The sequence below is a fragment of the Lissotriton vulgaris genome, chromosome 1_1 (genome assembly GCF_964263255.1).
Source record: "Lissotriton vulgaris chromosome 1_1, aLisVul1.2, whole genome shotgun sequence".
NCBI classification, from domain to species: domain Eukaryota; kingdom Metazoa; phylum Chordata; class Amphibia; order Caudata; family Salamandridae; genus Lissotriton; species Lissotriton vulgaris.
In genome coordinates this window covers 1,521,404,861-1,521,432,272 of record NC_141685.1, presented here as the reverse complement: position 1 = coordinate 1,521,432,272, position 27,412 = coordinate 1,521,404,861, and the positions used below count along the sequence as shown (strand labels likewise).

At 42.3% G+C, this 27,412-nt stretch overlaps 1 protein-coding gene across 1 annotated transcript; it reads right to left on the bottom strand.

Moving 5' to 3' along the window:
- Window positions 1–22,821, bottom strand: LOC147750762 (uncharacterized). Its single transcript, XM_086936796.1, has 10 exons — window positions 22,729–22,821; window positions 20,896–20,960; window positions 17,505–17,570; window positions 16,667–16,741; window positions 16,042–16,092; window positions 14,132–14,197; window positions 7,571–7,621; window positions 6,926–6,949; window positions 3,958–4,030; window positions 1–206 (listed from the first exon to the last, which is right to left on the bottom strand). The coding sequence occupies exons 1-9, from the start codon at window positions 22,775–22,777 to the stop codon at window positions 3,959–3,961; spliced, it is 519 nt and encodes a 172-aa protein (XP_086792922.1). The 5' UTR covers window positions 22,778–22,821; the 3' UTR covers window positions 1–206; window position 3,958.
- Window positions 22,822–27,412: the final 4,591 nt, after the last annotated feature.

Below are 27,412 nucleotides of genomic sequence, written 5' to 3'. Positions count from 1 at the left end.
TTAGGCAATCTTTAGTTACTTTATTGAAATCATTCAGAAAATGAAAACAGAAAAAGCAGAGCATTGAGATCAAAATTTCTGAGTTAGTGCAATCTTAGGCAATATATTGCATTTCAAAAAATGGCAAGAGAGGCAAAGAGATTATTCCAAAAGTTGCATTTCGGTAGAATCATTCTGCAGGAACATACATCGGGCCCACTGATCCTCTAAAAAAGAAATGGAAATGACAATAATTAGAAAGGCGTCTCTGGGAATAAAGCTCTGAACAACATAGGCTGAAGATAATCAAAACAAAGATCTAGCTTAGAGTTTATTGATTGTACTTTCTTATTCTGTGTAAAGGTCCAATGTACATTTTGCTTTCTTATGTCAGCAGTGATCACAGCTCAAACTGGAATAATGCACCCTACGACACAACTGATTCATCATTTGGTAATAGGTTTGTGTATCAAGTACTTTTTTGAAGAATGCAATGTGAATTAACTATGAATTTGTGCAAGCACTGTTGAGTATGATGAGAAATGTTTTGCATCATAAATCATAAATCATAGGTCATAAATCATATAATATATTCCAAAATTAAAAATCTCTCAAATAATAATTCCATTACAGTTAAAGGTGAGCTATATCTTTAAATGGATTCACATTCCAATCCTGTATATACCTGGTGTAAGAAAGAATGTTGCAAATAACACTGATACACAGGTGATGTGCATTAAGGACCTACTTCAGAGATAATTCCCTGTATGGCAAAGACCATTAGACATGGAATAAATATATGTCCAAAGTGATAACACTAAAATGTATGAAACTATAGCTACTTCAGATCAGATCAGCAACATCTTTATTCAGATAGTCAAAAAACCATGACAAAAGATGGGTAAAAAAGAATCTATAATCATTATAATTTCAGCAGGTCCATTTTAATCAGGGGGCATTGTGTGTCATGCCCGAACAGCGTTCTAAGGAATGAGCCTACATGTACACATGTCTGCAGATCCGGCCTTTGAATTAAAAACTAAAGCCTCCTCAAAGCTCCGAATATTGTGTTTTTTAATGAGCGGAAGTAGAAAGTGCTTTGTTTATTGCACATATCAAGATATGATTGGTAGCCCAGGGGGAAACATAATTGATATTTTAACATGCCAACCCTAAATCAAAACAGCAAACTTCGTTCCCACTGCCCCCTCACTAAATAGAGACATTTAGTAGGAGTGTTAACTGCAACCGTACTCAAATAAACTGCCAGAGTTGACTTCCCCCCATTCTTATTCAGTCTCATGCTTGGCTCAAAGTAAAAACGGGATTGGTGTACAAATATTTTGTCTCCAATTGCAATGCTTTCAGTATCTGTATAAATATGATTCAGGCCAGTCTTTCAAAGGGTAGACTCCACTCCTGCTAACCATGGGATTTGATGTCCACTTTCGCACTCAAGACAATCCTTAATATTGTCTCTCGCTTGAGTGGCCTTTAGATTCTTCCTTACCATAACTGAATTTTTCTGGGCGATTGTGCAAGTTTTAATTCATTTGATATCTCTAGCCATTTAGTTTGACGTTCCAATTGCTGTGCTTCATCTAGCTCTAATCTACAAATTTTAAAAATATTTTTTTTTAAATCCTGGGTTTGCCTCAGCAGTTACCCTACTTTTGACTTACTTCCTCTTTCTCACCCTCTCTTCCCAATGCCCGTTCTCTTTAATTGACATGACTGGCATTCCATCTTCTGTTGTTTATTTTGTCAAATCTGTCAGTGAGGAGCTTCTTACACCCTTCTCTTAAATTATCTGTTAAGACCAAGTACTTACTAATACCTGTTCTATTTATTCCAACATTATCTACCTTCATACCCTTCTGTTTACATTCAGCAGCTGCCAGTTTTGTTTCTCATTTTTGTACATTTTGATTCTTCCACACCCATCCAACCATTTACTGTCTATGAAATTTCACTGTTGGGCAAACTTTAATTCCAAAGAAATTATTTGAGCTTATTTTATAATTCAAAATTCCTTACTCAATATATTCCCTGTGGTACCTGCAAGATTTAGTTCAGTTCACTGAAACACTTGCAATTTAATTATCAAACAGCACACATGAAAGTATTGCTTCGAAAAACACAATATTGTTTAGTTATTCTAAAAGGTTGAATGACCTCAACCTAAATAACAATAGTAGGACATTTTAATATATGTGTTTTTAAACAAACCAAAAGGAAATATTTTTAGCTTCTGATTGTTTTTGTAATTAGCTGTGACTATCCTTAAATGTCTGATATTATAGGCCATGTGATGCTTAATTTAGGTAAGATAAGGAAACGTCTCAAATGATTAATATCACCAGGGGACATTGGTCCACATGTTTAAAAAGCAGCAAATGCAGGATTGAATCCCCAATTACTCTCAGATTTTGAAGTATCAGGCACATCTTTGAATATTAGACATGGTGATTGGTGGAACTCATTTATGGCCTTAATATAAATGCAGATTGTGCATTCAGAACCAAGCGCCAGATAATTGCTTATTTGTAAAAAGATAAGTGAGCCAACCAAGCTGCCAATGATAGTAACAGCACAACTACTAACCATCGCATTAGGAATGCCAATTTCCTAATCGCTATTCTCTCTGAACTGTAATTATGAAACCAGTATTCCTAATGTATGAAACTCACTGAGTTTTTATTAGGGATTGCTGGTGGGTCGCGAATAGACTTACCTCATGAATATTAATGGAATAATCTCCCGTTTTTGGAGAGAGTGATAAAACCCACAGTATTTCCTTATCCTAGGTTAAGTATGGTGCAGAAAATACCACTGATTAATTTTGTTCTAGATTTAGCATTACAACCAAGAAATAGTAAGATCTCTCACTACCATCCCTTATCTTGCAAAACTACTTACTAATTACGTTTTAGGTTTCCTCTATGTAGTTTACTCAACCTGCCACGCAAATGAGTTTGGAAATGACCTCCCATGAATTGTTCCACATTTTGTGGCTCTATATAAGTGGACAAATTGAGAGGGGCAAGATACAAACCCTATCTCAGATCCAAAGTGGTGCAGTTCAATAATACACTCCCCCACAACTCCACCCTCCGCCAATGATGGTCTGTCCAAGTGGGTCCAAACATTAGAAACGAAGAGCTTGCCTCTGCACCGCAAACTTTGCTGCCCCCCTTTTTAAAGTGGCTGAGGGCTCCACAGGAGTTCTGTATGCAATATGCAATGGCACCCAGCCTCATGGGTCGATTGAAGCTAAAGTTGAGAGCAGACAACACAGTTAGATAGAGCAATGGATCACCCCAGTACTCCCATGAGCCATGCAGAGCACTGCGCTTTTGTAGCAGCAGAATTTTCATATTGTCGTGAGCCGCTGTAAAAGGCAGCAATGTCAAGGGGATTGCTTCAGTGAACATGCCTCTTTTGCACTGGCTGCACATTACTTCATAGAGACCCGACGCTTGAAGGTCCTTATTCTGAGCTTCCAGTTCTTGGAGACATTGACACTGTGCACATTATAATTAAAGGCAATTTCAGATGCCTCGAAGAGCTTTCTAGATCCCATTGGCAGCCTAATCCACATGGTCTAAGGATACTTGATCCATGTGCTAAATGGTTCATGTCACCTAGTTTAAGTGAAAGAATATCCACAAATATACACCCATGGAGAATAACAGGGCCTGATGAATTTCATATACTGCCTCACAGTCACGGTAAATCTGAGGCAGGTAATGCAATGTCACATGGAAAGACTGTGGACATTTTCATACCCGTTCACACATGTTATTAATGTACTTGTCTATCAAAATTCTAACATGATTTACAAGCAGAAGTGTTTTCAAGAGTAGAATCAATCATCGATACCAAGGTGGCCTGGGCGTCTGTGAGTCAGAACAGCCTTTTGATGTCACTGCTGAGTTTACAGTAAAACTGAGTTTGATATATGAAATATCTGTTTACCTTATTTCCGAAGTCCTAGTCCTCCTAGTCCTCCTAGTAATGGAAGATCGCCGGTCACATCTTTTAGCAGGTCCTTGAAAAGGGAAGAAAGAAGGATCTTTTCAAATGAAAATGTATCATAAAATAAATTGTGATACAAAAAGTTTGAGAATTTCACAGAGTTTGCAATTATAATCTTTGCACCATGCATCTCAAACACTTTGCAATTCCTATGCAGAACAACATGATATTAAAGTCGTTTATGACTGTCATATTAGTAGTCCGCAACTCCGAATGCATTTGGACGTTGCATACATAAACACTGAGAAGAGAGGAGAAAGAGGATGCACTCCCCCTAAAAGTCCCGATTTCGCATCATCTCGTCTGATTGTGGTTTTGCCACTTTCAAGAGTTCAGTGAAGACCCCCGTGAGACTTGAGGGGCACTCACCAATGAAAGATGCCTCAACGCTTTTAGTCACGATGTAGCATCTATCGCTTCCATCGAGCTCCTCTCCCTGAGAACATACACATTCCATCTAGAGAATAGTACCCTGCTTGCTACAGCCCAAACTCTGTACACTACGGACATGAGGGACAGACTGTCTATAGTATGACATAACATGTGTCTTCATGTGAACAGAAAGTCCTTCCAAGGCAGGTAATCTTGGTGTGAGCAGTTTACACCGTTTGTTGTACAGGAACAGCTCCATGCTGCAATTACAAAAATGAATGTAGAATCAAGAGGTAAACAAAAAAAGCCTGGAATTGCCAATTTAATTTACTAAATTGCTGACTCAGTAGCAAATGTTTGAACTCTACCTCTTGCAAGCAGTTCTCTTTCACGTTCACCTATGTCATATTGTCTTTTCACATCCCCTTATTACACTTTAATATTAGTGGAATAGGTTTATAATTTAACCCTGGTTGAATTTTAAAGTTATGTGTACTTTCCCAGAGTGGTTCTATTTTCACGGAATTTTCATGTGACAACATTGAAAATGAGACTAGGCCTATTGCTTCTACTTTCTTGAGCCCTGTTTATTTGTGTAGAATCATTGGACCTTTTCCTTCAAGCACCCATTCCCAGTGCAGCCAGGGAAGTGTGAAGAACAAGAATCGGACATACAACATAGTTCCAAGTCAACACACAAAATTGCAATTTCCTGCGACCGATTGTGGAGGTGCAGTGTGACACCTAATGGAAGTTTGATTCTATGAATCACTGGAAGTCACTGTAACATTTTTGAGTTACTAACCTCTGCCCTAAGCTTACCTGGTGCCGTAGACCTCTTGACGAAGGCATTTGTCACTTTCAACCAATATCAGACGCTGAATTGCAGGATCAATATTATAAAATGTGTGCCTCCTGTGCAATACACAATCAGGTGCTGATTTACTAGAGGCCTGTGCCACTGGAGTGTCGCTTTTTATGACGCTCCGGTGACGCAGGCCTCTCAGTCATATCTATGAGACGATGCAAAGCCACCCTCTGTGGCTTTGCATGGCCCTATAGATATGGAGTAAGGCAAGGCAGGGCAAAGCTCTGCGTTGCAATACTCAGCGTCAAGGAGGATTTACCTGGGCATTGCAGGGCGCGTTCCCATGTAGCAACCATGGATTTTGACGCTGTCCTAATTTTCGAAATCACATAAACCTGAGGCAGCACCAAAACCTTACGCCTCCCCAGAGCAGGCGTAACGAGGAGAAATGTTTTCCTTCCTCCCAGTTTTTCCCGCTTTCCATGCGTGCTGCATTCTACAGAACACATAGAAGAAAGACAACGACTCCATTGATTGTTTCCAGCACATAAACAATCATTCCTACAATGCACCATGTTACAAAAGTGCCTGCCTTGGCACAAGGTAGCCAAAACAGCACCAGTGCAGTGGGAAAGGACAAGAAGGCACCGTATATCATTAATATGGCTATTTCTGCCCTTTCCTTTTGATGCAGGGCAGCACAGTAAAGTGAATTACTGCACTGCCCTGCGTCAAGAACCTGTAAATGAGGCCCTCAGTGTTTACCATGTGGAGGACTCCAACCACATGTAATGCAAGGATCCAGGGTACCGCTCTGTTTTACTGAATTCAGGGCAACTGAGGTTAAGGATATTGTATGTGCTCTCAGTGGATGACTTTCAGAGGGAGCATGGAAACTTCCTTGGACCAACCATCGCAACCTCCAGTGCGAGCAGCTTCCTTATCACATGGCCATGACCACCGGACAAAGAGTGCCCAGAGGAGCACTCGTGCCCAGTGCTTTGAACACTGGCGAAGTACTTGGTATCTCTGATGGGGGGTGCAGTCTGACGCAACAAACACCCTCAAGATGGCCCCTCAAGTGTAAGGGCAACAGCCAGCATCATCTGACAGAAGAGGGGTTGAAGCAACTGCACATACAAGGTTGTGTGTGTGCTTAGGGGTATGTGCTTTAGTTATTGCAAACCAAAGCAAGACTTGGACAGGTTACAAAACATTCACATGCCCAAATCTCAACCTCGGCCATGGACAATGTGCTTTAATAGTGCCCCCTCTTGCTGCTTCTAGTGAGTTTTAGTGCAGAGACCGGTGCTGATGAGATAAACCTCATCGATTTTTTAACGTTTAGGAATAATAAAGTCTAACTCCTACAAGGTGCTCACTCTCTGGTGATACACTTGTCATAAAGTTATATGTTCAGAATGTGGAGTTCTCAAAAGCCCATGTTTAAAGACTCAACCTGATTCACAAATGCATTCATAACATTGAACTTGAAATGTGCTGGTAGTGTTACTGAACGCCACACTAAAAAGATAGCTGCTTTTTCAAACTATCATGAGCTTCTTATAAGACGGGACTAAAATCTCTTCACTACGCAAAACACACATAACAAAGTTCTTGCAGTGAAGAGAAATTCATCTGCTACCTTCCGAATATGAAGAAATGCCAAAAATAAACAGCTCCCCTTGGGTTGAGGGGATATTAACAAGGAGAGCTGTTTGAACTTACCGCAAGTTTTATCAGAAGGTCACCCTAGGGGACGAGAACATAGATGTGAGTAGTGTAAATCTTTTGAAGATAAATAACATAATTTAGAACCAAAAATACCATCTCAAGCGCTGGAGTCAATTACACAAAGATAAATTAATTCATAAGTATAAGCAGTAAGGAGAAAAAGGTTGGACGTGGGCAAAGTGAAAGAGGAAGTAGAAAATTGGGAGAAAACAAGAAAACATAGGCACTCCATTGGAGCATTTAAATGAAAGAAAAACTAGTTCTGCAAGCATTGTCAGCAGTGGAAGACTGCACGTCAACCAAATCAGGAGACTGAGAAACTGAAATGTTACTTAGCAGGAAAAGAATACAGAGGAAAGCCATTGAATCAAGAAGAGACAACTGAGATAGACAACAAAGCCACCCATCAATAGCAAAGGGCAAAACAAAAACCTACTATATTTATATTGGAAGCAATACACCTGGTAAAAGCTAAAGTTGCCTGTATCTGAGATCTAAAAACCCACACCACAGAAACCACATAGAATTGGATCTTCAAAGAGGAGAAGTCATGGGATTCTGCTCTTGGGATTTGAAGAATGAATGAGGGTCTGAAGTCCTAGAAAGCCACTTTGAGATACATAACAATGAATCACTTACCAGTAGATCACATATCAACTGGAATGCTGGTTCTTCAATACCAAGTTTCGTCTAAGACAATTGAGAAGTAATATAGTAAAAATATCATATTTTCAAAATGAACTGCATTGACAAAGTACTAGTGACAAAAAATTGTCACACAATGTTATAATTTAAAATACTTCTTTTCATAACGTATTTTTATTTGCAGGCATACTCATACAGAAGAAATTAGTGCTTTCTTTTTAGGTCTTGTCTGGGACAGTGCATGCACTGTCGCTTGAACGGCATTTTGTTAGTTTGCAGAGGGCTTAAAGCCCACTCATTGCGTACCATGGTAAATGGACATTCGTCCTTCTACCCCCTTCCCCTCCATGTCTTTGCATCCGCCCTCCCATCTTTGTTGATGCTTGGTTAATGTGTTGTTCACAAATATGTGCATTTTCTAGCTGGGCCTTTGTCATGCCTCAGGCCAGATGAAGCTCTAATACTTAGCATGATCCTAGGACCTATGCACAGCGAGTCCATGTCACTTAAGGAAACTCTTTGGGACAGTGGTGATTGGATGTGCCTGGTGTAATTATGTAGTGTTCTGATTGCTTCCGGAACTCTAACCCTTACCCATAAAATCCACTTGAGACCGGCAGCTCCAGGAGCAGACCAGGCCTAGCAAGATTGCTTATGGCCCGCAGCATGTAAGTAGTGAAAGACAGTCATAACTGAGGTCCAGATGGCGACCCACACGCACTGACCTTGGTATGTGCCACTGCACCTACTGCATTATTGATAGCTATGCTCCTGAAACAGATACACTTCTGATTCAGGGTCCATCTTAATCCATTGGAAGCACTTAAATCAGATCTGTGTAGCCCATAGTGCTTTATTCAAAACCAATTTACTACATACTGAGAACTTATAACATCGTATTTTAGTGTCTACCAGACCTGATTGTGCGTTGAGGCACTGCATAAGATCACACATTTTGAACCCGGTAGATGCCATCAAGCAACAAGTTCTACTCATTTTAGCTCTAGCTGTGCAGAGTTGTATGTGTGAGTTGAAAACACAGGTCTTTTGCAAGCATCTACTCTTCATTTGCCAGTACACTGAGATCTGTTCTAAAATAAAAAGCCTGAGGTCAGGCAGGGATGGGCCCTTCATGCCTGAGCAGTGAGCTCCAGATGCTTGGCATGTGACTCGTTCGGCTGAGGCATCTGTGTTCTGTCTGTGCATGTGTTTTTTGTTTCCCTATGACCACTTTTCACAGAGGCGGGGAGGAGGAAGTGGGGCTGGAAAGTATTTGTTTATTTCACACTAGTTTCCCAGTCTTGCCTACCGTCTGTTGCCAATTTTCTTACCCAGCTCCTTCCACCCAACCTATGTTGTCCATGTTTCCCCACCTCCTCCCACCCCCTGTTGTCTGTGTTTCCCCATGCTCTCCCTCCCCTGCTGTTTTGGCAGCTTACTGCCCCAGGCCTTTCCACCCATTATCCATTGCATGTGCTCTTCCCCATTGTCTCTTGTGAGTCCTCTCCCCTACCATTGTCCTTCTCTCCCGCCCTCCTTCCCTCTGTGTTCCCCTAACCCATCAACCTATTCTCCCATTGTCTTTATTTAGTAAAAAAGTGCATTAGCTCTGGCGTGTCATCGCACATCTCTTTCTATACAGCCCTGCTGTTGTATAGGACGGCTAAACATCATTGTTAAAGGCAATAGCTCGAATAGGTGAGACCTATTGGCTTTGCCAATGCATATTGTGCTATGTGTAAGGTAACGAAACAGACTTTCTGGAGGCTTGATCTCCACTTTTGTCTGGTTGAGCCACCTGGTTGAGCCACCCTGTGTGTGACAATGCACAAAATGGCTCCTGGTCGGCCATTGCAGACTGGAAGGGCAGTGGGAAAACTCCTAGTTCGACTTTGCCATTCAAACCAATGGCAAAACCCTGACTTTCCTTAACAATAAATGGAAGTCTCCCCTAAGGAAGGCCTACCGAGCCCTAAGGCTGGGAGCTGAATATTATTTCGATAGGTATTTTTACATATATGTCCGAGCAGCATCACTTCAAAATTGTTGTTTTGCTGACGAAACGTTAGTGCCCCATTGGCTAACACAGGGTTATCAGCTGAATTCTCAGGACAACTGAGAAGAGTACTGTAAGGTGCCAAATTAATTTCGGCATTAAATCCAACTTGATGCTCTGGTCAAAGTTAATGTCACTATTAAAGAAATGCAACTTTAAAAAGTTGCCACTCTGTGATCCAGTTTGATCAGTCACATGGTCACTGACCACCAGACAGCTTTCTGCCCACCTGGGCAGTAGTGTGAACAACTCCTAGGCTTCGGAACAATAGCAGCCTGCCACAGGGCGAGGTGCCACCTCACCTTCACAGAAGTCATTCAAGACGTTAGCCCAAAAGGAAAGCTTTAAAGGTGAAGCCGCCTTTGGTGGGCAAATGGTGATTCACACTCCTGAGGGGCTGCCCTTTGTTCAGGTAGACAGGCTGGTGATGGGGACAGAAAGGGAAGACCAGTGCCCAAACTGGTTTTGCCATGTGTGTGTAGCTCACAGGTAGGCACACCTCTATGGTGGGCTACGAAGCTCCTCACATCCGAGGAAGGGTTCAGACATCTTGAGATTGGGTAAAATAGTGCTATCTGGGAATGCTAGATGTTATACATAGCCCTAACGTTGTCACCAAGAAAGAGGGGACCTGTTAGTCCTTTGGCTAGTGACTGCATCATCCCCCCAGGGAACTTTCTGGGAATAAATATGGCACCCTGGCTTCCTGAACCTGAGATTGAATCAGAACTGGATAAAAGACTGAAGTACTGCCATGCAGACCTTTGGACTTGGCAAAGAGATGTTGCGCCATCTGCTGGACTGCACCTACCACGTCTTGGGCTAGTGAAGAGAGAACTGTGCCACTGGTTCCTCGCTCAGGAAAATGTTTCTCCCCAGCTCCAGCCCAAAGAAGTGACTCCAATGGTCAGTCAGATGACTTCCTGGAACCAACACCAGGGACATGAAAAGCTGAAGTAGCCCGACTCTGCAAGTCAATACCCACTTCAGGAGAATCCCCAGAGACCGCTGGTGGGGAACACAAGAGACCAATCAACAATGGTCAAAAGTTGCACCTGAGTCAACTGGACCCAAGAGTATCCTCTGAGTCAGGTTGATCACCCAAGAGGGACACCAGCCTCTGCCAAAGGATACTGCTGGGATTGAGATGGACAGAAAACAGTAGCCCAGCCACAGTTGCCCTTCAGTGGTCGCAAATAGAACTTTGAGGAACCCTAACTTCTGTGGCTAAAGTCACCTCATCTGGCACGTGGACTGAGGAGTAACCACAAAGGCACCCTCATAGACCGCACAGCACCCGGAGCATCGTTGAGCATCTTCCATCTCATGATTTCGCAACCTCAGGACCACTCTGTTGATGTCTATGGCGGTCATGCTGTAAAGTTTGGAACTGGACTGGAAAAGCATATGTGTCCAGGTAACTGTACATTGGTTACTGACCCCCAAGACCTTATCCTTGTCGGATTTTGTCATCCAAGCCGCGTCAGAATAGTCAAACTCAACTATTACAAACTTTTCAAAAGTTTTCAAATTTTACAGTTACCAATGCTTCTTTGTGGTAAAAATAAGATTTAAGTTTCCTTAAAAAATCTGTATCTCCAGGACCCTGTGACTGATTTCCTCATTTTGCTCTCTAAAAATGTATTTAACAATACCCCATTTTTATAAATTGGTGTCAGATTTGTTTCATGTCAAGTGGCCTTTTAATTTCATTGTTTGGAACTGTTAGATGCTTTACTCTAGTTCCTTTGTGGAAGGCTTGATGTTCGAGGCCATACCTACCCAGGGTTGAGCTTAAGGTTTTACAAATGAGTGTGACTGGACCCATAACAGTTTTTTTGAGTACTATATTCTAATGTAAGGCCGCACAGCCATACCATATATTACACCCAGATGAGTCACAGTATCAAACATATATGTGCACAGATAAAACAATATTTTAATTCAGCTTTAGATTCAAATACTTTAACAAGAATGCCATAAACATAGCCCTCATCTCACATTTTTTCCCTTTTACAGGAAAGTACATGTATACACCCAAAGCTCATGCACATGTAAAAGGGCGTGTCACTGTTCCACACAGGTATGAGTGGGAAGGTATCCAATACTCACAAAGAGGGAGGGCCTACTTCTGGGTGTCACAGCAACAGTCACAGGGGAAGGCTGGAAGCACACAGGATTCGCTTATGAGTCCTTCCTACCTTGATGGTGTGATGCAAGCTAACACACTTGCACTGCGTGAGTGTTGGCGTAACCTATTTTATACCAAACCATGTGTTAAATAAATAATAAATACATTTACATTTGATGTTTGGAATTGGTGGGCCTAGAAAACACTTTCTCCTGCCAAGAACGACCTGCAGCAGGTGCGAACCTGAGACATACATATGCAGGAAGTGCTATGCAGCCCTTGAGCTGCCCACTCTGCCCTCCTGCAACATATGCGTCCCGTTTGTCATTGTGTTCCACAGTCTGGGTGCACATCGCTGCTGCATAATGTGTGGTCTACAAATGTGCACTCAGCTGATTATACCAGGAATCCATAATTATTATCTCTGAATATTGATTCCTTAGCGTCCCACAAGTTCCTTTCCTTGGAGAGTTCTTGCATTTGAACCTGTGACTCTAGATGAAATAAGAGGACTATACCAGGGTGTTTTGTTTAAACATGTTCCCTTTGAGACAGTAGAAGAGAGTGCTGTCTGCTTTAGTTCAAGTCCCCTTCATTTGATCCCAGAACATGCTCACACAAAGGGCCTGACTCACAAAGCTCCTTTTTATCTGTGAGTAGGAATGTGTTACTGCTGGAAGTGAGAGAGAGGGTCCCACCAAGGCCTGGAATCAAACACTTCTACTCACGGGAAAGGCTCTATGCGAGGACCTGTGCTGGTGATACTAGTCTTTAAACTGTCAGTTTACGTCTTAAATAATTAGGGCCTCATTTATGAGGCCTTGCGTCAGTTTTGCGCTGCGGATGCGTCACTTTTTGTGACGCATCTGCGGTGTGAAACATGCGCCTTGTTGCGCCATATTTAAAAAGTGACGCATCTAAGTAGATGCGTCACTTTTTAAACCCCTGCGCCACATTATACCTGCGTCAGGTATAATGTATGCAGAGGGGGCGTTCCCCCGCAAAAAGCCTCGTAATAGTTACGCAGTGAAATTTATGAGATTTCACTGCGTCACTTTTAGGATGCTGTTGCGTCAAAATCTTGCGCCTGCCTCACAGCAGGCGTAAGACTGACGCAAGCCCTTTCACATGGGGCTTCCCCCATGTGAAAGGGCGCATTGCTGGAGATGCGTCACTTTTGTGACACACTCCAGCAATGCGTCACTTTTGTGCTTACAGATGCGTCAGAAATACTGACGTATCTGTAAGTCCTTGCGACATGATGCGTCATACATTAAATATGACGCATCATTGGTGTCGCAAGGAGTGCGCAGTGAAAAGTGACGCATTGCTGTTTTCACGCAGCGATGCGTCACTTTTCATAAATGAGGCCCTTAATATATTGGGCACTTGACATCAGATGTTTTAATGACATGCTCTAGGTGGTTGCCCTTAAAAATGCAACCATTTACATCATTGGCTTGGGGGCTGATTTACAGGCTGGTGGTAAGGAAACTCCACGCAACAGAGACAGAGTACCCTTAGCGCCAGCATAATGGCCCGCCCGCTCGATACAAACGCAGGCGGACCTTTGGCGTAACCACAGTGGAGACTCCTCTGTCCCTGCCACGGTTACACCCGTCTGATAGCCCAACCACCAGGATAACATTGGCGGTAAGGGGCATTTTTTAGTATTAAAAAAAACTGAAAACCCACTTTCAAACTCAACAAACCATTGACAGGAACCATTGTGACGTATTCTCGACCTGTCAAACTATAAATCGACTCATTCGTGATCACTAGGAGAATGTTTAGAGGAATAACAACAAATGCTGCTATAGGCTGCAATATACATGTTATTGCCTTGCTTGGAAGGAAAGGGGGCATCACCCAACGGAAAGGGACACATGATTTTGTCTCATATTAAATTCAACCACAAGGACTCCTTTTGACCCCTTATGGTCTCCCTGGCTGCTGAGCCCCCGCGTGACATACACCTGTGTCCTTCTTTAGCAGTGGCAGGGCTACAGTAAGGGGACTGGGTATTTGACAGCAAACTGTTAGAGGGATCCTAACCTATTGTTGGGCCTTCGGTTTTAACACACAAAAAACTGCAATACGTCATATTTTAATATCAAAACTGACTATGCAAAGTAGGACCGGGAGTGATGCACGGATAACGATCCAAAAAAAAATGTTATGCGGGAATTGTAGGTTGTTGCCTCTTCAGATTGTCCATTAAGCCACATGCAGACTTCCCGGTACTAGACTTGCCAGACACTTGCCTTGTTGTGATTGGTTGATAATGGAATGCAGTACCTAGTCTCATTTACTGATACGGAGGAAATACAATCCAAAGCAGACATTGATTCTAACCGTCTCATCTTACCAGGGCATCTCTGAGGGGACCCTCTAGTTTCTTAAGCAGATCTCCAATTTGTTTAGTTATTTCTTCCTGAAACACATTTAATGACATATTAGAAAAGACAATGTTCTCTTAGAAAGTACTAATTCAAAACGGTATAGAACTATTTAGCTTATAGATTATGTTTTGCTCTTTTTACTGTCTAGCACAACTTCAGATTACTAAGAATTTGGTATTAAGCATATTGTCCCCTAACTGCTTAGTCCAACACATTGTATTTGGTGTTCTGCTCAATATTAATAGCACAAATAGGCTACTACTTAATTATTTGTTGTTTATTGAGCATCAAAAACTCATCCAAAACAGTTTGACTTCTTCTTGTTTGTTGCACAGGGCACAAAGGTTTAGGAATGTTTGCTGGTTGCACCACCTAGAACAATATATATATATATGTATATATATATATATATATATATATATATATATATATATATATATATATATATATATATATATATATATATATATATATATATATATATTCACTGAAAAAACCATAGGTTATAGACCATATATAGTTAGGGATTAGCATTTAAAAAACCTTATTTTACTCGCACAAAACCATTGAAATTCCATATATAGTTAGATGCACTAACTATATATCGCGGACCCGCAATCCACTGCTAATGATGTCACATATTACATCATTCATGACATGGTCAGTGACATCACTGATGACATCACTGGTTGCATTCAGAGGGTATGCCTCAGGCAGATCATAATACACTGGTTGCTTTAAGACTGTGAGCTTTAGGACTTCTTGTTTGTATTCTGAGGCACTCGTAAGGGAAACAGTCAGCCAGTGACTGACTAAAGCAGACCTACAGGCAGAAAGCTAGTGACGATATTGTAGAGCAGTTCATCTGTGGAACTGACTACATTCTGAAACTGAAGAGTCACCCCAGAAATGATGTCAACTCGCGTTCTCTGGCATAACTCTTCCCTCCTTAATGTACCTAATGAACCGCCTCAGTTAAAGGTCCCCTATACTTGAATGAGGAGCAGCTAGTGTAAGGCAGGGAATGCTTTTAAGATGTGAGTGCGCCTTTAGACTCTGGGGGGTATATGTACAAGCCCCTATCGCCACCACAATGTCACTTATATCGACGTTGTGGTTACGAAAGGGGCTGCGCCTTAGTTACAAGGCAGCGTTAAGCCACTTAACGTGACTTAATGCTGCCTTGTAAATAAGGCCCCCTTTCACCTATTCATTTTGACGCTGCCTCCTACGTGCAAGGTTGGCGTACATAGGAGGCAGCGTCAAAATTAAGACCAGGTAAAACCTGGTCTAAAGTTGGCGAAACGAGGAGCAATGCAATATTTCTCCTCGTTTTTGCTTTTTCCATGTGTGCTGCCTTACGTAGCACATATGGAAAAAGCAAAATATCATGGATTGTTTAGGTACAGAAAGGTGGGCCTTCCTGTACATGAACAATCCTTTAAAAAAATGCCATTATGTGATTTGCATGTGTGCTGCATGAAGTAGCACACGTGACAGTGACATAATGGCCTTTTAGGATTGTTTATGTGCTGGAAGGCACACCTTCCTACACATAACCAATCCTCCGCTCTACGCAGACTCCCTTACACTATGGTGCAAGGGTGCCTGCATTGGCACAATGTTGCTGAACTTAGCGCCATCGCAGGGGGAAACGCAAGACTGCACCACGTTCTTTTAAATATGGTGCAGCCTTGCATTTCAGAAGTGGCGGAGAGAGGCGTTAAGCCATGAAGGCTAACACCTCTCTCCACTACTTCCTTGTGCATATCCCCCAGGGTATGAGAAACTGCACCATATCTGCAACTCTCGAGTCTGAAGGGGGCCATTGCTAATCCACAATGAACAACGCTCACCATTAGACCCTCAGACTTACCACTGTGTCTCCAGTCTTTAGCAGAGAATCAACTGTGCAGCCAGCTTTTTCCTGAATGGTGAAGGAAAGAAGTTACAATATAAATATTTCATACGCAAGTAACCTCACATATTCAGAAATGAGAAAGGCTAGGAGAGTTTTATTGTTCTGATCACTTTTTTAACATATTCATAGATATTTAAGCTGAATAAGAGAAGTATTATAATGTGTTATACATCAGTGGATACTCCCAGGCCATGGACAGGCCCCATTCTTTATTGTGTCCAGATTTAATCCCATTCACAGCTGGCACCAACCTTTGATACCAGTGTGCTTGATGGTACCCCAAACTAGAAATGTGATGCTTGCCAACCACTGGTTGTGCCAGTCTATGTTCAGGGTAGTCTGGCATCTAGATGTGATCAGAAAATAAATGAACGAATGAGCTCATTTGACCTGATCTTAATATAGGGGCTGGAAAACCCAAATGTGTACATGCATGCATTCAAATACTAGTAGTATCCAGGACCCCATAGAGTGTATGTTCACAGTAACATGGAAGAAGCTTTTGGCATTTCAGCATTCTTAGTAATGTCAGATTGATAGAAGAGTGAGATAGAAGACATGAGAGGCCACTAATACTTACCAGCGCTTCTTTTATTTCATCCATCATTGCTTTCCATTCATCCAAACTACATTCATCAGGTTTTCCCTTCACCTCCTGTAACGAAATATAAAATAATCATGTATAAAATCTCCATTGGCCTCTTTGTAGGCGAGTTGAACTGACAATAGCTAGTTGGCTTTGAAAGTCATTCTTTGGATTTTAAGAGTCCTAGAGGAGGGCACATTTTGGCTACTGTAATCCTAGGAGGTTGCTATTGAAGAACAGTGCAGAGAGAATAATGCTTATATGGATAGGGTATTAGGTTGTGAAGTAGGGTGATATGCTCATCAAATAAGGCAGAATCTGAAGCAGTAATTGCCTTTGAAATAGTAAAGATGCCGGTAATGCGGATGGGGAGACAGCAAAGATATATGACTCAAATCCTTTGGAGATCCCCGGAGTCCAAGGAGCACATACATACATTGGAAGGGCTAGAGTGAGGCTTGAGTGCTTAGATATTAGATGGGTCACAGCACAAAGATAAGGCCTCTTTGGATCCTTATGCCATGGTGAAGAAGCACTTACTAGTGATGACCTATTAACACTGAAGTGGAAGTTGAGCTCCTCAAAATAAAACACAGACACCAGACTAACATGAGTCAGTCCGAAATGCAGAGAGGCATTTCCTCAAATGTATACTGATTTATGAAATAGAAGTTCCTTGGCGGGTTGGGGATAGAAACCTGGTATCACTGAGTAGATTGGGAAGATGGAAACAGAGGAATACCAGAAGGGGAAAAAAGACTGACAGCATTGCATGTTGTTCTGAACAACAACTAACTCAATTATAAGAGCATAAATGTAACATTGGCTGTACCTGACAATGTTTATATGAGCAGACAAGATTTTTCACACTCTTCAGAAGTTCCACCAGGTCTTTGTTCTGTGTGGTAAAAGAATGTCAACAATATATGTTAGGAATTTCTTGTGTAAGAAACATGATGCCAAATTTCTCATTTCTAGTTCACTCCAGTCCACAGAAAATTATTCTGATCTTTTGTGGACTAAACATATTCTTCTCCAGTCTCTCCTCCAAGTAGCCATCCATGGTTTTAATGTGTCTACCTATGGACGAATCTCGCAAAGGTCCTACTCCAAAGATACAAATGTACATAGTTAGATAAGAGAGCATTGATGAATGTTTCTGTACTTCAGGGACATCCATGGCATACACCACACGGTACTACAGTACACGTCATATGCTACAACTATTAAAGGTTATGAACAGGGGATTTCCACCCTGAAAAAGTTGACGGCTCAAGCACAACCCTCAACGTTGTAAAATGAGATCGAATAGGCGGGCCATTTTGTAATTATTTTAGAGCACGCAGGCCAATTGTTCATTTTACTAATGTGTTTATACATAAAATATTGGGATATTGAATTAGTGACTCACAACTCATTTTTTAACTTCTACTGCTGTAACTAATATATATCATGGAATGACATGGATTCTCCCCAGCTTACTCTCTATGCTTCGTGATGTAGAGTCTAAACTTCAAACCATTAACAATGTGCTCATAAGTAGTTATTCATTCTCAATCTGGAGTGAACCCTGTCCACAGCTGTTATCCACTTGTTCCTTAAGTGTTATGTTATGTTATGTTATTTATGGGTCTTATATAGCGCAACGGCTACTCCAAAGGAGTGTCCTGGCGCTTTGTGCTCCAGACCCAGAAAGGAGACTGAAAAACATAACAACAAAAAGGAAAACAGAAGCTGAGAATAGAGGCGCTCTAACCAGAGAATAACCAAGTTTTTAGACCCTTCCTAAAGGCAAGCAGATTAGATGTGGATCGTAAGGACAGCGGTAAAGAATTCCACAACTGAGGGGCCAGGAATCTAAAGGACCGACCACCCACACGGGCCCTCTTTATACGGGGAGCTACAGCAAGTGCCAGTGACTCCGATCTTAAAGATCGTGTCGGCCGGTAGAAATCCAGCCTCTTCTGTAGGTATTTTGCACCCGTGGCGTGCAGAGCTTTGTGGGCTAATGTCAAGGCCTTGAACATTATCCTCTTCCGTATGAGGAGCCAATGGAGAGATTGCAGCAAGTTTGAGGCACTGGCTCGAGGATGCAGGCCAAAAATAGCTCGTGCTGCAGCATTCTAGGTCACCTGCATACGCTGTAGGAGATATTCCAGAAGACCCAGATACAGAATGTTAGCGTAATCCAATCTGGATCCGATGAGGGCCTGTACAGTTATTCTCCGATGTTCCTCAGAAAGCAAAGGAAAAAACTTTTGGAGCATCCTGAGGATACCGAAACAAGTCCCTGTGAGGGTTGACACCTGGGATTTGAGCGTAAGCCCGTTGTCGATTTTAATTCCCAGGTTCTTGGCCCATTTAGAAGACTGAGCTGGAGGGAACATGTCGGCAACCCAGCAACCATGCCAGTCCGGTTCCGATGGGCATCCAAAGAAAAGTATCTCGGATTTATCCGAGTTACACTTGAGGCTGTTCAGTTGGAACCAGTTAAAAACAGCCCCAAGGCACTCACGGATACTTTCCCCATCGAATTCTTCGCTCTTACGGCAGGTGAAAAGAAGCTGGGTGTCGTCAGCATATGAGACGATCTGGGCCCCGTAGGACTCCACCAATGTCGCCAAAGGGGTCATAAGGGTGTTAAATAGAGTAGGGCTCAGTACTGAGCCCTGAGGAACTCCAACTCCCAATGGCGGCATTTCGGCAGATCTAGGAGAGGCCCAGACCGTTTGTCGGCGGTTGGCTAAGAAGGAACAAAACCAGTTGAGCACCGTCCCCCCTAGACCGATGTCATGTAGTCTTGTGAGGAGATCCTCATGGGGGACGGTGTCAAAAGCCGCCGACAGGTCTAACATAACTAACATCACCCTGCCTCTGGCATCCAGCACCTCCTTCACAATCTCTGAGACTTCCAGGAGCGCCGTCTCGGTACTTAAGTTGGATCGAAAGCCTGATTGAGACGCATGGAGAAGCTTATTCGACTCCAGGAAATTGGAGAGCACGCTGTGAACATGTTTCTCCAGGATCTTAGTAAGTGCTGGAAGGAGCGAAATCGGTCTATAATTGGACGTGGCTTCCGGGGCAAGGTTGGGCTTTTTAAGGAGGGGAATAACCATGGCCTGTTTCCAGGAGTGTGGCAAGGCTCCCTGACTCAAGGAAAGATTGAGAATAGGATTGGCTATGGGGTTAACAACATCTGCCATTCTAGCTAAAAATTTCGCTGGGCAGGGATCGCATGTGTGTCTCTATGGTACATTCTATCACTATAATTTTGATTCCAGCCTCCATAGACCGTAACAGAATCACTCCCCACTAGGAGACCTCAATGGCACATTCTGGCGTCTCTCACTTGGGATTCAATAGGTTGTCTGAAATGTTACAGCGTGACACTAAGCTAAAGGTTGAAATTATATATATATATATTAAATAACTATATATTTTTATGGTTCTTAATGATCTTCATGTGGAACAATATTTTTTTCGAAATCTTTGTACTTACTTCTATAAGTACAGAAAGACGATATTTTTTTAAACAATATTTTTGACACAATATGTCTGTTACACAGTATTATTTTTTCCGATATTGTGACAGTGATCCAGGCTCACATCCACCCCAATTAAATTCCCACTTTCTTACACATTTTATATAAAATAACTGAGAAAACATTTCACAACACACAAGCAATAATTGATCTAGATTTCGGCTCAAATATTCTGTTGCAGTTTGACAGGTGAAATAAAATGTATAGAAAACCACAACTGCAAGATACTTACTCATACAATGCACATGGTCACAAATGACTGGTAAGTGACAGAATCAAATGACAATGTAATGTTCCGTTGTAGTTTATAGCTGCAATCATACCTCCAAGTCTGAGTTTGAGTAGGGATTGGAATTCTGACATATGTGATATTTATACCACTCAACTGGTTTCCCCTTACAGATCTGACCAAGTAAAACATGTATTTAGGGAACAAGTTCAAAGGCAAATAATATTAATTGTGGTGCAATAAATAAATGATCTGCATGTAATGCCTAATTTCTAGAGCCAAAATTTGGATAAGGAGTTATATTTTGCACCTAGGAAATATTTCACTTCCAAATGAGACATAAGGCAAAAGAGGGGTTGCCTTAAGAAATGTTTGATGCTGTGGGATAAGAAATCATTCAGCAGTCTGAGCCCCGAACTTAAACTAGCATCACCCCTCCATGACAAACTTACCAGAAGCTCTGATAGACACTGACGAAGAGGAACAGGATTCTTATTGGTGCCAAAGGTGGCAGAAGCTGAATAAAATGAATAGTAGAGAACAATTTTTAAAATTTGTTATTCTCAATCTAGGAATTTTACCACAAGTAAAATGTGCTCCGATGAAAACATTGAGAAGGAATGGTCAAATAACATTATATCTCAGAGCGTTCCAGCAGGGACGGCTCCTCTGCTAAGTCAGAGGAGCGTCGACCCATTGGTTTCAGCACAGCAAAAAAAAAGATAATAACATGCTGTTACTATCATTTTATTTTTCTGTGCTGAAGCAGTTCGGCGATGCGGGGTGGAGCTGGGTTGCTCACAGAGCAGGGGGAGGAGTGGTTGGGGCACTTTCTCCTGATGGTTTGGCAGGCCATCTTGGGCTGGCCAAACATCCATGCGCACTTTGCATGTTCTCCACCGGGCTATAATACACAGCCTGGGAGGAGAATATGCCCAGGCTCCCACTGCCTGTTTGAGCGCTGAACCACGGTGCTCAGACCAAACAACAACACTGCTGACAGCAGCGTTGTGATTGGCTATGGGGAGTCTGGGAGCCTGTGTGCTTTCAGTCCACACAGGAGCAGAGAAGGGAGAGGATGGAGGAGAGGCAGCTGCCGGCCAGCCAGCAGGTAAGTGCTCTTTCTTTTTCTTTTTAACCACTCTTCCTCCCTGCACCAATACTACTGGCCAGGAGCAGCCACCACTGCGTTCCAGAAGAATGGTCAGACATTGACAAATTATATCACTTTTCACTTTTATTTAACAAGCTTCATACTCCTGATCTTTGGTGTGGAAGGCAAATAATACTGCCACCACACACATAAAATGTAAGGACAGACGGGCACATGCATCAAGCGATTTTGGAATCGCAAACAGTGCGAATCTCAAAATTGGGCCGTTTGCGATTCCAAAATCACTTTTTGGGATGCATCATTCATTTCTCATTTATCGCAATTTAAGAAAGCGCAATTTTTTGTGATTTCTCATATTGCGATAGCATTTAAGAAATCACAAATTTTGCGATTTCTTAAATGCTATGCATGATTTTTTTTTTTGCGAATTCGCAATTTTAAAGGGAAAAATTACCATGAAGTACACCTTCATGGTAATTTGCGAAAAGTTCAAAAAATGCAAATAAATGCTTTTTTGAAACTTACATTTTCCACACACACATGCCCTTGGGACATGTGTGTGAGTAAAATGTACCTACGTGACATTTCAGGGGTGCAGGGGGGGGTCCTTTGGACCCCCCTGCACCCTTGAAATTGCATTCTCATATTGCGATTCCTTAATTGCGAATTCGCAAAATGAGAATGCCTTCCCATTGATTCTAGGCCCATAGGAATCAATGTAAAGCGATTCCTTATTTGCGATTCGCAAATAAGGAATCGCAATAAGGAAAATTAAGAAATCGCGATTTCTTGATGCATAGGAATTTGCGATTCCTAAATTGCGTTTCCTTCATTTTCGCAATTTAGGAATCGCAAATTCCTACAATTATGCATTTGACTGAGAAGATCTATCAACAATTAAAAAAAAATTTGGAAAGCGGTGTTTTGTGGAAATGCAATAGATGTCCACAGGGGCTGTTAGAGTAGCAGAATACAAATGCGATTACTTTCATACACATATGTGTTTCATGGAATAACTCCTGTCTTGAATATTTGTGGGAGCTGGCAACTCCATATTTAGCTTGTCAAAGTCCTGATAAAGATACACTTGCCTTAGCTATTATATACGCATTATTATACATTTCACTACATTATTGTTAGAGCTCCTTTGGGCCCTCCTGTGTATACTCACCAAAGGTGGTGCTGAGGGCCACCAGCACAAAAATAGTTGCAATCTTCATGGCAAATCGAGGCTTCTCCTTCAAGACTTCAGTGGCAGGGTGAGTTCAGGTGTGGAACGTTGTCTGCCGGTCCCCTTTATTTATACTAGAAGAAGCCTCTTGACTCCTCCTACAATGTCACAAGACACCTGGAATGTTCTTGTGCAAGTCGTTCTTAGAACAAAGATTGTGAAACAGTAATTTGAGGGTGACCTTTACACTTCTCCAGTTTTTTATCCAAACTTTTCCCTTTGGCACAAATTGAAGGAGTGGTTGACAAAAACTCTTTGTTTGATGTTCCCTCTGAAATAGACACGTGTACAAAGAGGTTTAACTTTAAACATGGAATAATGCCATGACAAACGGATCTGAATTCTGGGCGGGACATCCGTGTACCCGGCTCATCATCTGCTCTAGGGCATTTAATATTGTTTGAGATGAATGAAGTCATTGTACATTAACTGTTGAATGAGACTCTTTCATTTCCCCTGCTGTACTCACTTGATTATTTCAGTAGCATGTGATTTATGCACGTAGGTTTTCTGGGTAGCATCGGATTCAAGTATGCAGCTTCTCGGGGTTACAGTATTCGTACACTTACGTACTCTGGAAAATAGAGCATTTGAGCACAAATAATTTCTGGGTAGCATAACGCCCCACAAATTCTTTGGTTAACAGAATAAATGCACATAGTTTCTTTGAATAACAGGGTCATACACATATCATCTCTGAGGGATCTCTAGCAAAAAAGTCCTCTCGTTAACAATGGAATTGTGCACAAATATTTTTGCATATAAGTTCCCTGGGTAATAATATTTATACAAGTTTTCTTTGATTAAGTGAATTTATGCACAGAGCATATCCAGCTGATAAACTGTTACCGCTTCTATAGGTAACAGGATATATGCACTCATGTTCTCTAGTAACAGGTTTTTCCTCATAAGGTCTGTGGGTAACAACGGATTTATGCACATTATACACAATTTCTCTATGTAGAGGTCAGGGCCCCTCTTCGGGAAAAGTACTTAGAAATCACATCTGTCTTTCCAGCAATTAAATGGGAATATACAGTTATTTAGATAGTGCTGCTAGATTGTTGATATTAAATAGATTGATGTGAATGACAGCATAACACAAACGGAGCAGGGGCTAGCATGGTGCCACCGAAATAAAAAAGAAAAACCTATGGAAACAATAAAATATTACAGATTAGAGATGCTCATTGAAAACAACATTGTGTTATTAGTTGGGAGGGGCGAAAGTCTCAATCAAATTAGAAACACAATCCTTGTCAGGGAGAACCACAAAAGTCACTAAATAATCCTGTGCTTACCTTCTGGTAGCTTGGCACAAAAGCAGTCAAACTTAACTTAGCAGTAATGTGTAAAGTATTTATGCAGCACTCAAACAGTAATCCCAAACCATTTTAGAAAATAACAGTAATTTTTAATAAATAAAATTACACCAAAAATCTAATCAGTGGAACCAGATGTATGATTTTTTTTAAAGATTCTAGTGAAACCAGTACCAAAACGCACAAAGTGCCAAGTGTGAATATTTGGTTGCTTTAGACGTGGTCAAAATCACAAGCTTTAATTGACCACGATGCAGCTCGAGCCAGATACAAGAACAAGTTTGGCATAATAAGAATTGTACCTTTTGTCTTTGAAGGGAAGCCGGCAAGGCTTTGTCTTGCTCAGCCTCAGTTCCAGTGAAGCTTTCAGCTACACAGTGAGGCCTTGAGGGTCTTCGCGTCACTTGCTGTCACAACTGGTAGAGGTTTCAGGCTTTGCGTCGCTCAACATAGGTTCCAGGGAAGCCTTCGGTTTGGAGCTGCGCTGCTTTGCAGAGCAATGTGTTCCTTTGTGTCGGATCTGGAGGAACCTTCAGTTAGGCAGGAAGAAGAACGCTCTGACTTCAGGCGGGGAACATCGTTTACAACAAAACGTTTACCACGCACTACCATTACAACGCAGGAATTACAACGAAAGTCGTTACAACGACTTTCGCTGGAGGGCGCTGTTGGATAGGGAATAGTTAAATTTTCTATCCAACACCTTACTATTCAGCGCCCCCCAACGCAAGTCGTTGTAACGACTTGCGTTGTAATACCTTCGTTGTAAAGGCATGCGCGGTAAAAGCATGCGTTGAAACGTCATACAACTCTTCAGGCAAGGTCCAGGACCTGCAGGGAGGCACTTATCATTTCAGGACTAAATCCCACAGTTGGGAGCAAAGGTACCATGTCAGGTCCAGTGGTGCTGGTCATTTGGAAAGCAGGAGCAGCACAAAAGACCTCTAGAAGCATGTTATGTTACTGTAGCTGAAACAGGATATCAGACAAAAGATCTTTAAAGTCTCTTATGGGGATCCTTCTTTCCTTCTTCAGACAGCAGGGTAGTCCTTCTTCGGAATCTTACACAGCTCCAGGAGTGGTCTGATTAGAGGATCTGAAGTTGTCATTAGTATCCCTATTGGGTGCCTGTTGGTGAGGGTTGCCTCCTTTTTCTAATCTTCCCTCTTTCATCGGTTTAGCTCCAATCTGTCTGGGTAACAAAGGGCCGGCCGGCCTAAGGATGAGCTACATTTGTCTGTGGCTGGGTAGGCAGCCCTTAGAAGTCATTAAGGGGGTATTCAAGCCCATGAGGCTAACCGCCGTTGAAGCTCTGGAAGGACTGAGTACAGTTCTCTAGGACATCCTGCTAAGGAGAGCAACACCCTGCTTGTGAGAAATTGGGTTGCTGGTTGAAGGGGATATGAACCCTTCTCAAGCAGCAGCGGCAATCCCTGTCAGGTAGAACCACAGAAACTTTCTAAATTAACCTGTGCTTAATCCTCTGGTAGCTTGGTAATAAAGCAGTCAGGCTTAATTTAAAGGTAATGTGTAAAGTTTTTAGGCTGCACACAAACGATAATAAAGTGAAAACATAGCACAAAGATAGCACAAAAGAAATAGAGTACATCTTAATAAAGGATTTGACACGAAAACAACAAAAATCCAATCAGTAGAACCAGAATATGCAGTTTCAAAGATTTAAGGTAAGTATTGCACCTAAAACACAAAGTGCCACTCATGGTTATATGGTCAAGCGAGACCAGATGAAAGTCACAAGTTCAGATCAACCGTGATGGATCATGGGCCAGATACAGGGACCAGGTTATCCCCGCGAGTTGTGGTGGAGGAGGCCACGGGGAGCGGGGAGAGCGCCGTGGATGGACGTTGCTGTAGCCAATGCTGGGCATTTTGAATGATAATCGCTGTAGTGCAAAGATCCTGCCAAGTGTTGTAGGAAGTTACTGCTCGAGCTTCACATTGGTATTGTAGCGCAAAGAGTCGGGACCTTCTCGATGGTGGCTGGTGAGAACTGCAAGATCTTGCCATGAACAGGCTTGTTTGCGGTCATGAAGAGCTCAAAATCTCAGGAATTCTCCTTTTCATCTATGTGGAGCTCAGCTGATGCTACACCAGGGGTCTCCAAACAGTAGCTCGGGAGCTACTGGTAGCTCACAGCACCTTCAAAGTAGCTCTCAGAGGTGAAGCCAAACCAAGTCGATCTCAGAGATTTTGTGTATATTAAAGAAGGCAGCACTGCTTGTTTCATTACCCGTAAGAGTTACAGACAGTCAAACCAATGGCAGGTACTCTTGATAACACTCAAACACACTGTGTTGGCCTAACAATCAATCAGTGATTTATAAAACACACTACTCACCCATGAGGGTCTCCAGGTGCTGGGGGTGGGGGATTTGGTCAGCTCTGGTCATTCAAAAAGCCAGATCTTGAGGCTCTTCCTGAATATTTGGAGTGTAGGGCTTCATCTTATACTGAGGGGGAGTTTTTTACAAGTCTTAGCCGCAATTTAGGAGAAGGATGTGCCTCCTGTTCTGGCTCTGTGGATGCGGGGGATTTCGACCAAGGCCTGGTCAGCGGAGAGAAGGTTTTTTTGGGGGGCGTAGAAAGAGATCCTTTCGTTGAGGTATTGGGTTCAGTGTCGTGGAGGGCATTGTAGATGTGTGTGAGCAGCTTAAAGGTCAATCTTTTTTCAATGGGAGCCAGTGGAGGACTCATACGTGCTGGGGGATGAGGTCTTGTCATGGGAGTGTTCTGGACAGTCTGGAGTTGGTGGAGTAGAGATTTGTTGGTACTGGCGTAAAGGCCGTTCCCATAGTCCAGCCAGAGGGAGATGAATGAGTGGGTGACGATCTTCCTGGATTCGGCAGGAGATCCATTTGAAGGTCTTGCAGAGGGTGTTGAAGTATGTGGAGGCTACGGCATCACATGAACCATCTTTATCCACTTTAAATCTACCTAAGAAGGAGATTGGCCATGTTATACTCCCGGCTTTATCAGTCGCACCGTGTCTGACATCAAAGGATAGTAGGAGCAGTAACCAGGGCTGACCCACCAAAGTGTGTGACTGCAAGAACTAGAGTGAAAATGTGTTAGTTGGGAGCATGATCAACCAAAGAGCTGAGGAGCAGAGAGTATGCATCCAGGGCAGAGAAAGTTAGAAGCCTCACATTCTATTTTGTGTGGGTGTGTGACATTGTGTCCTTCCCTAATACACAGTGTTGATTCTTTAAAGCTACTCCTATTGTCAAGGGCTGCCAAATATGTATGCTGGTCCCCATCATAAGAGTATTATCTCTGATGCA

Bases quoted from the DNA above. Each gene is read 5' to 3' on its own strand.
- LOC147750762 (XM_086936796.1), bottom strand. From the start codon at position 22,777: ATGAAGATTGCAACTATTTTTGTGCTGGTGGCCCTCAGCACCACCTTT. The intron at 16,093-16,666 runs GTAAGTATTAGT...TTCACCATTCAG, and splicing joins ATGAAATAAAAGAAGCGCTG to GAAAAAGCTGGCTGCACAGT. The intron at 7,622-14,131 runs GTAAGATGAGAC...CAATTGTCTTAG, and splicing joins GTCCCCTCAGAGATGCCCTG to ACGAAACTTGGTATTGAAGA.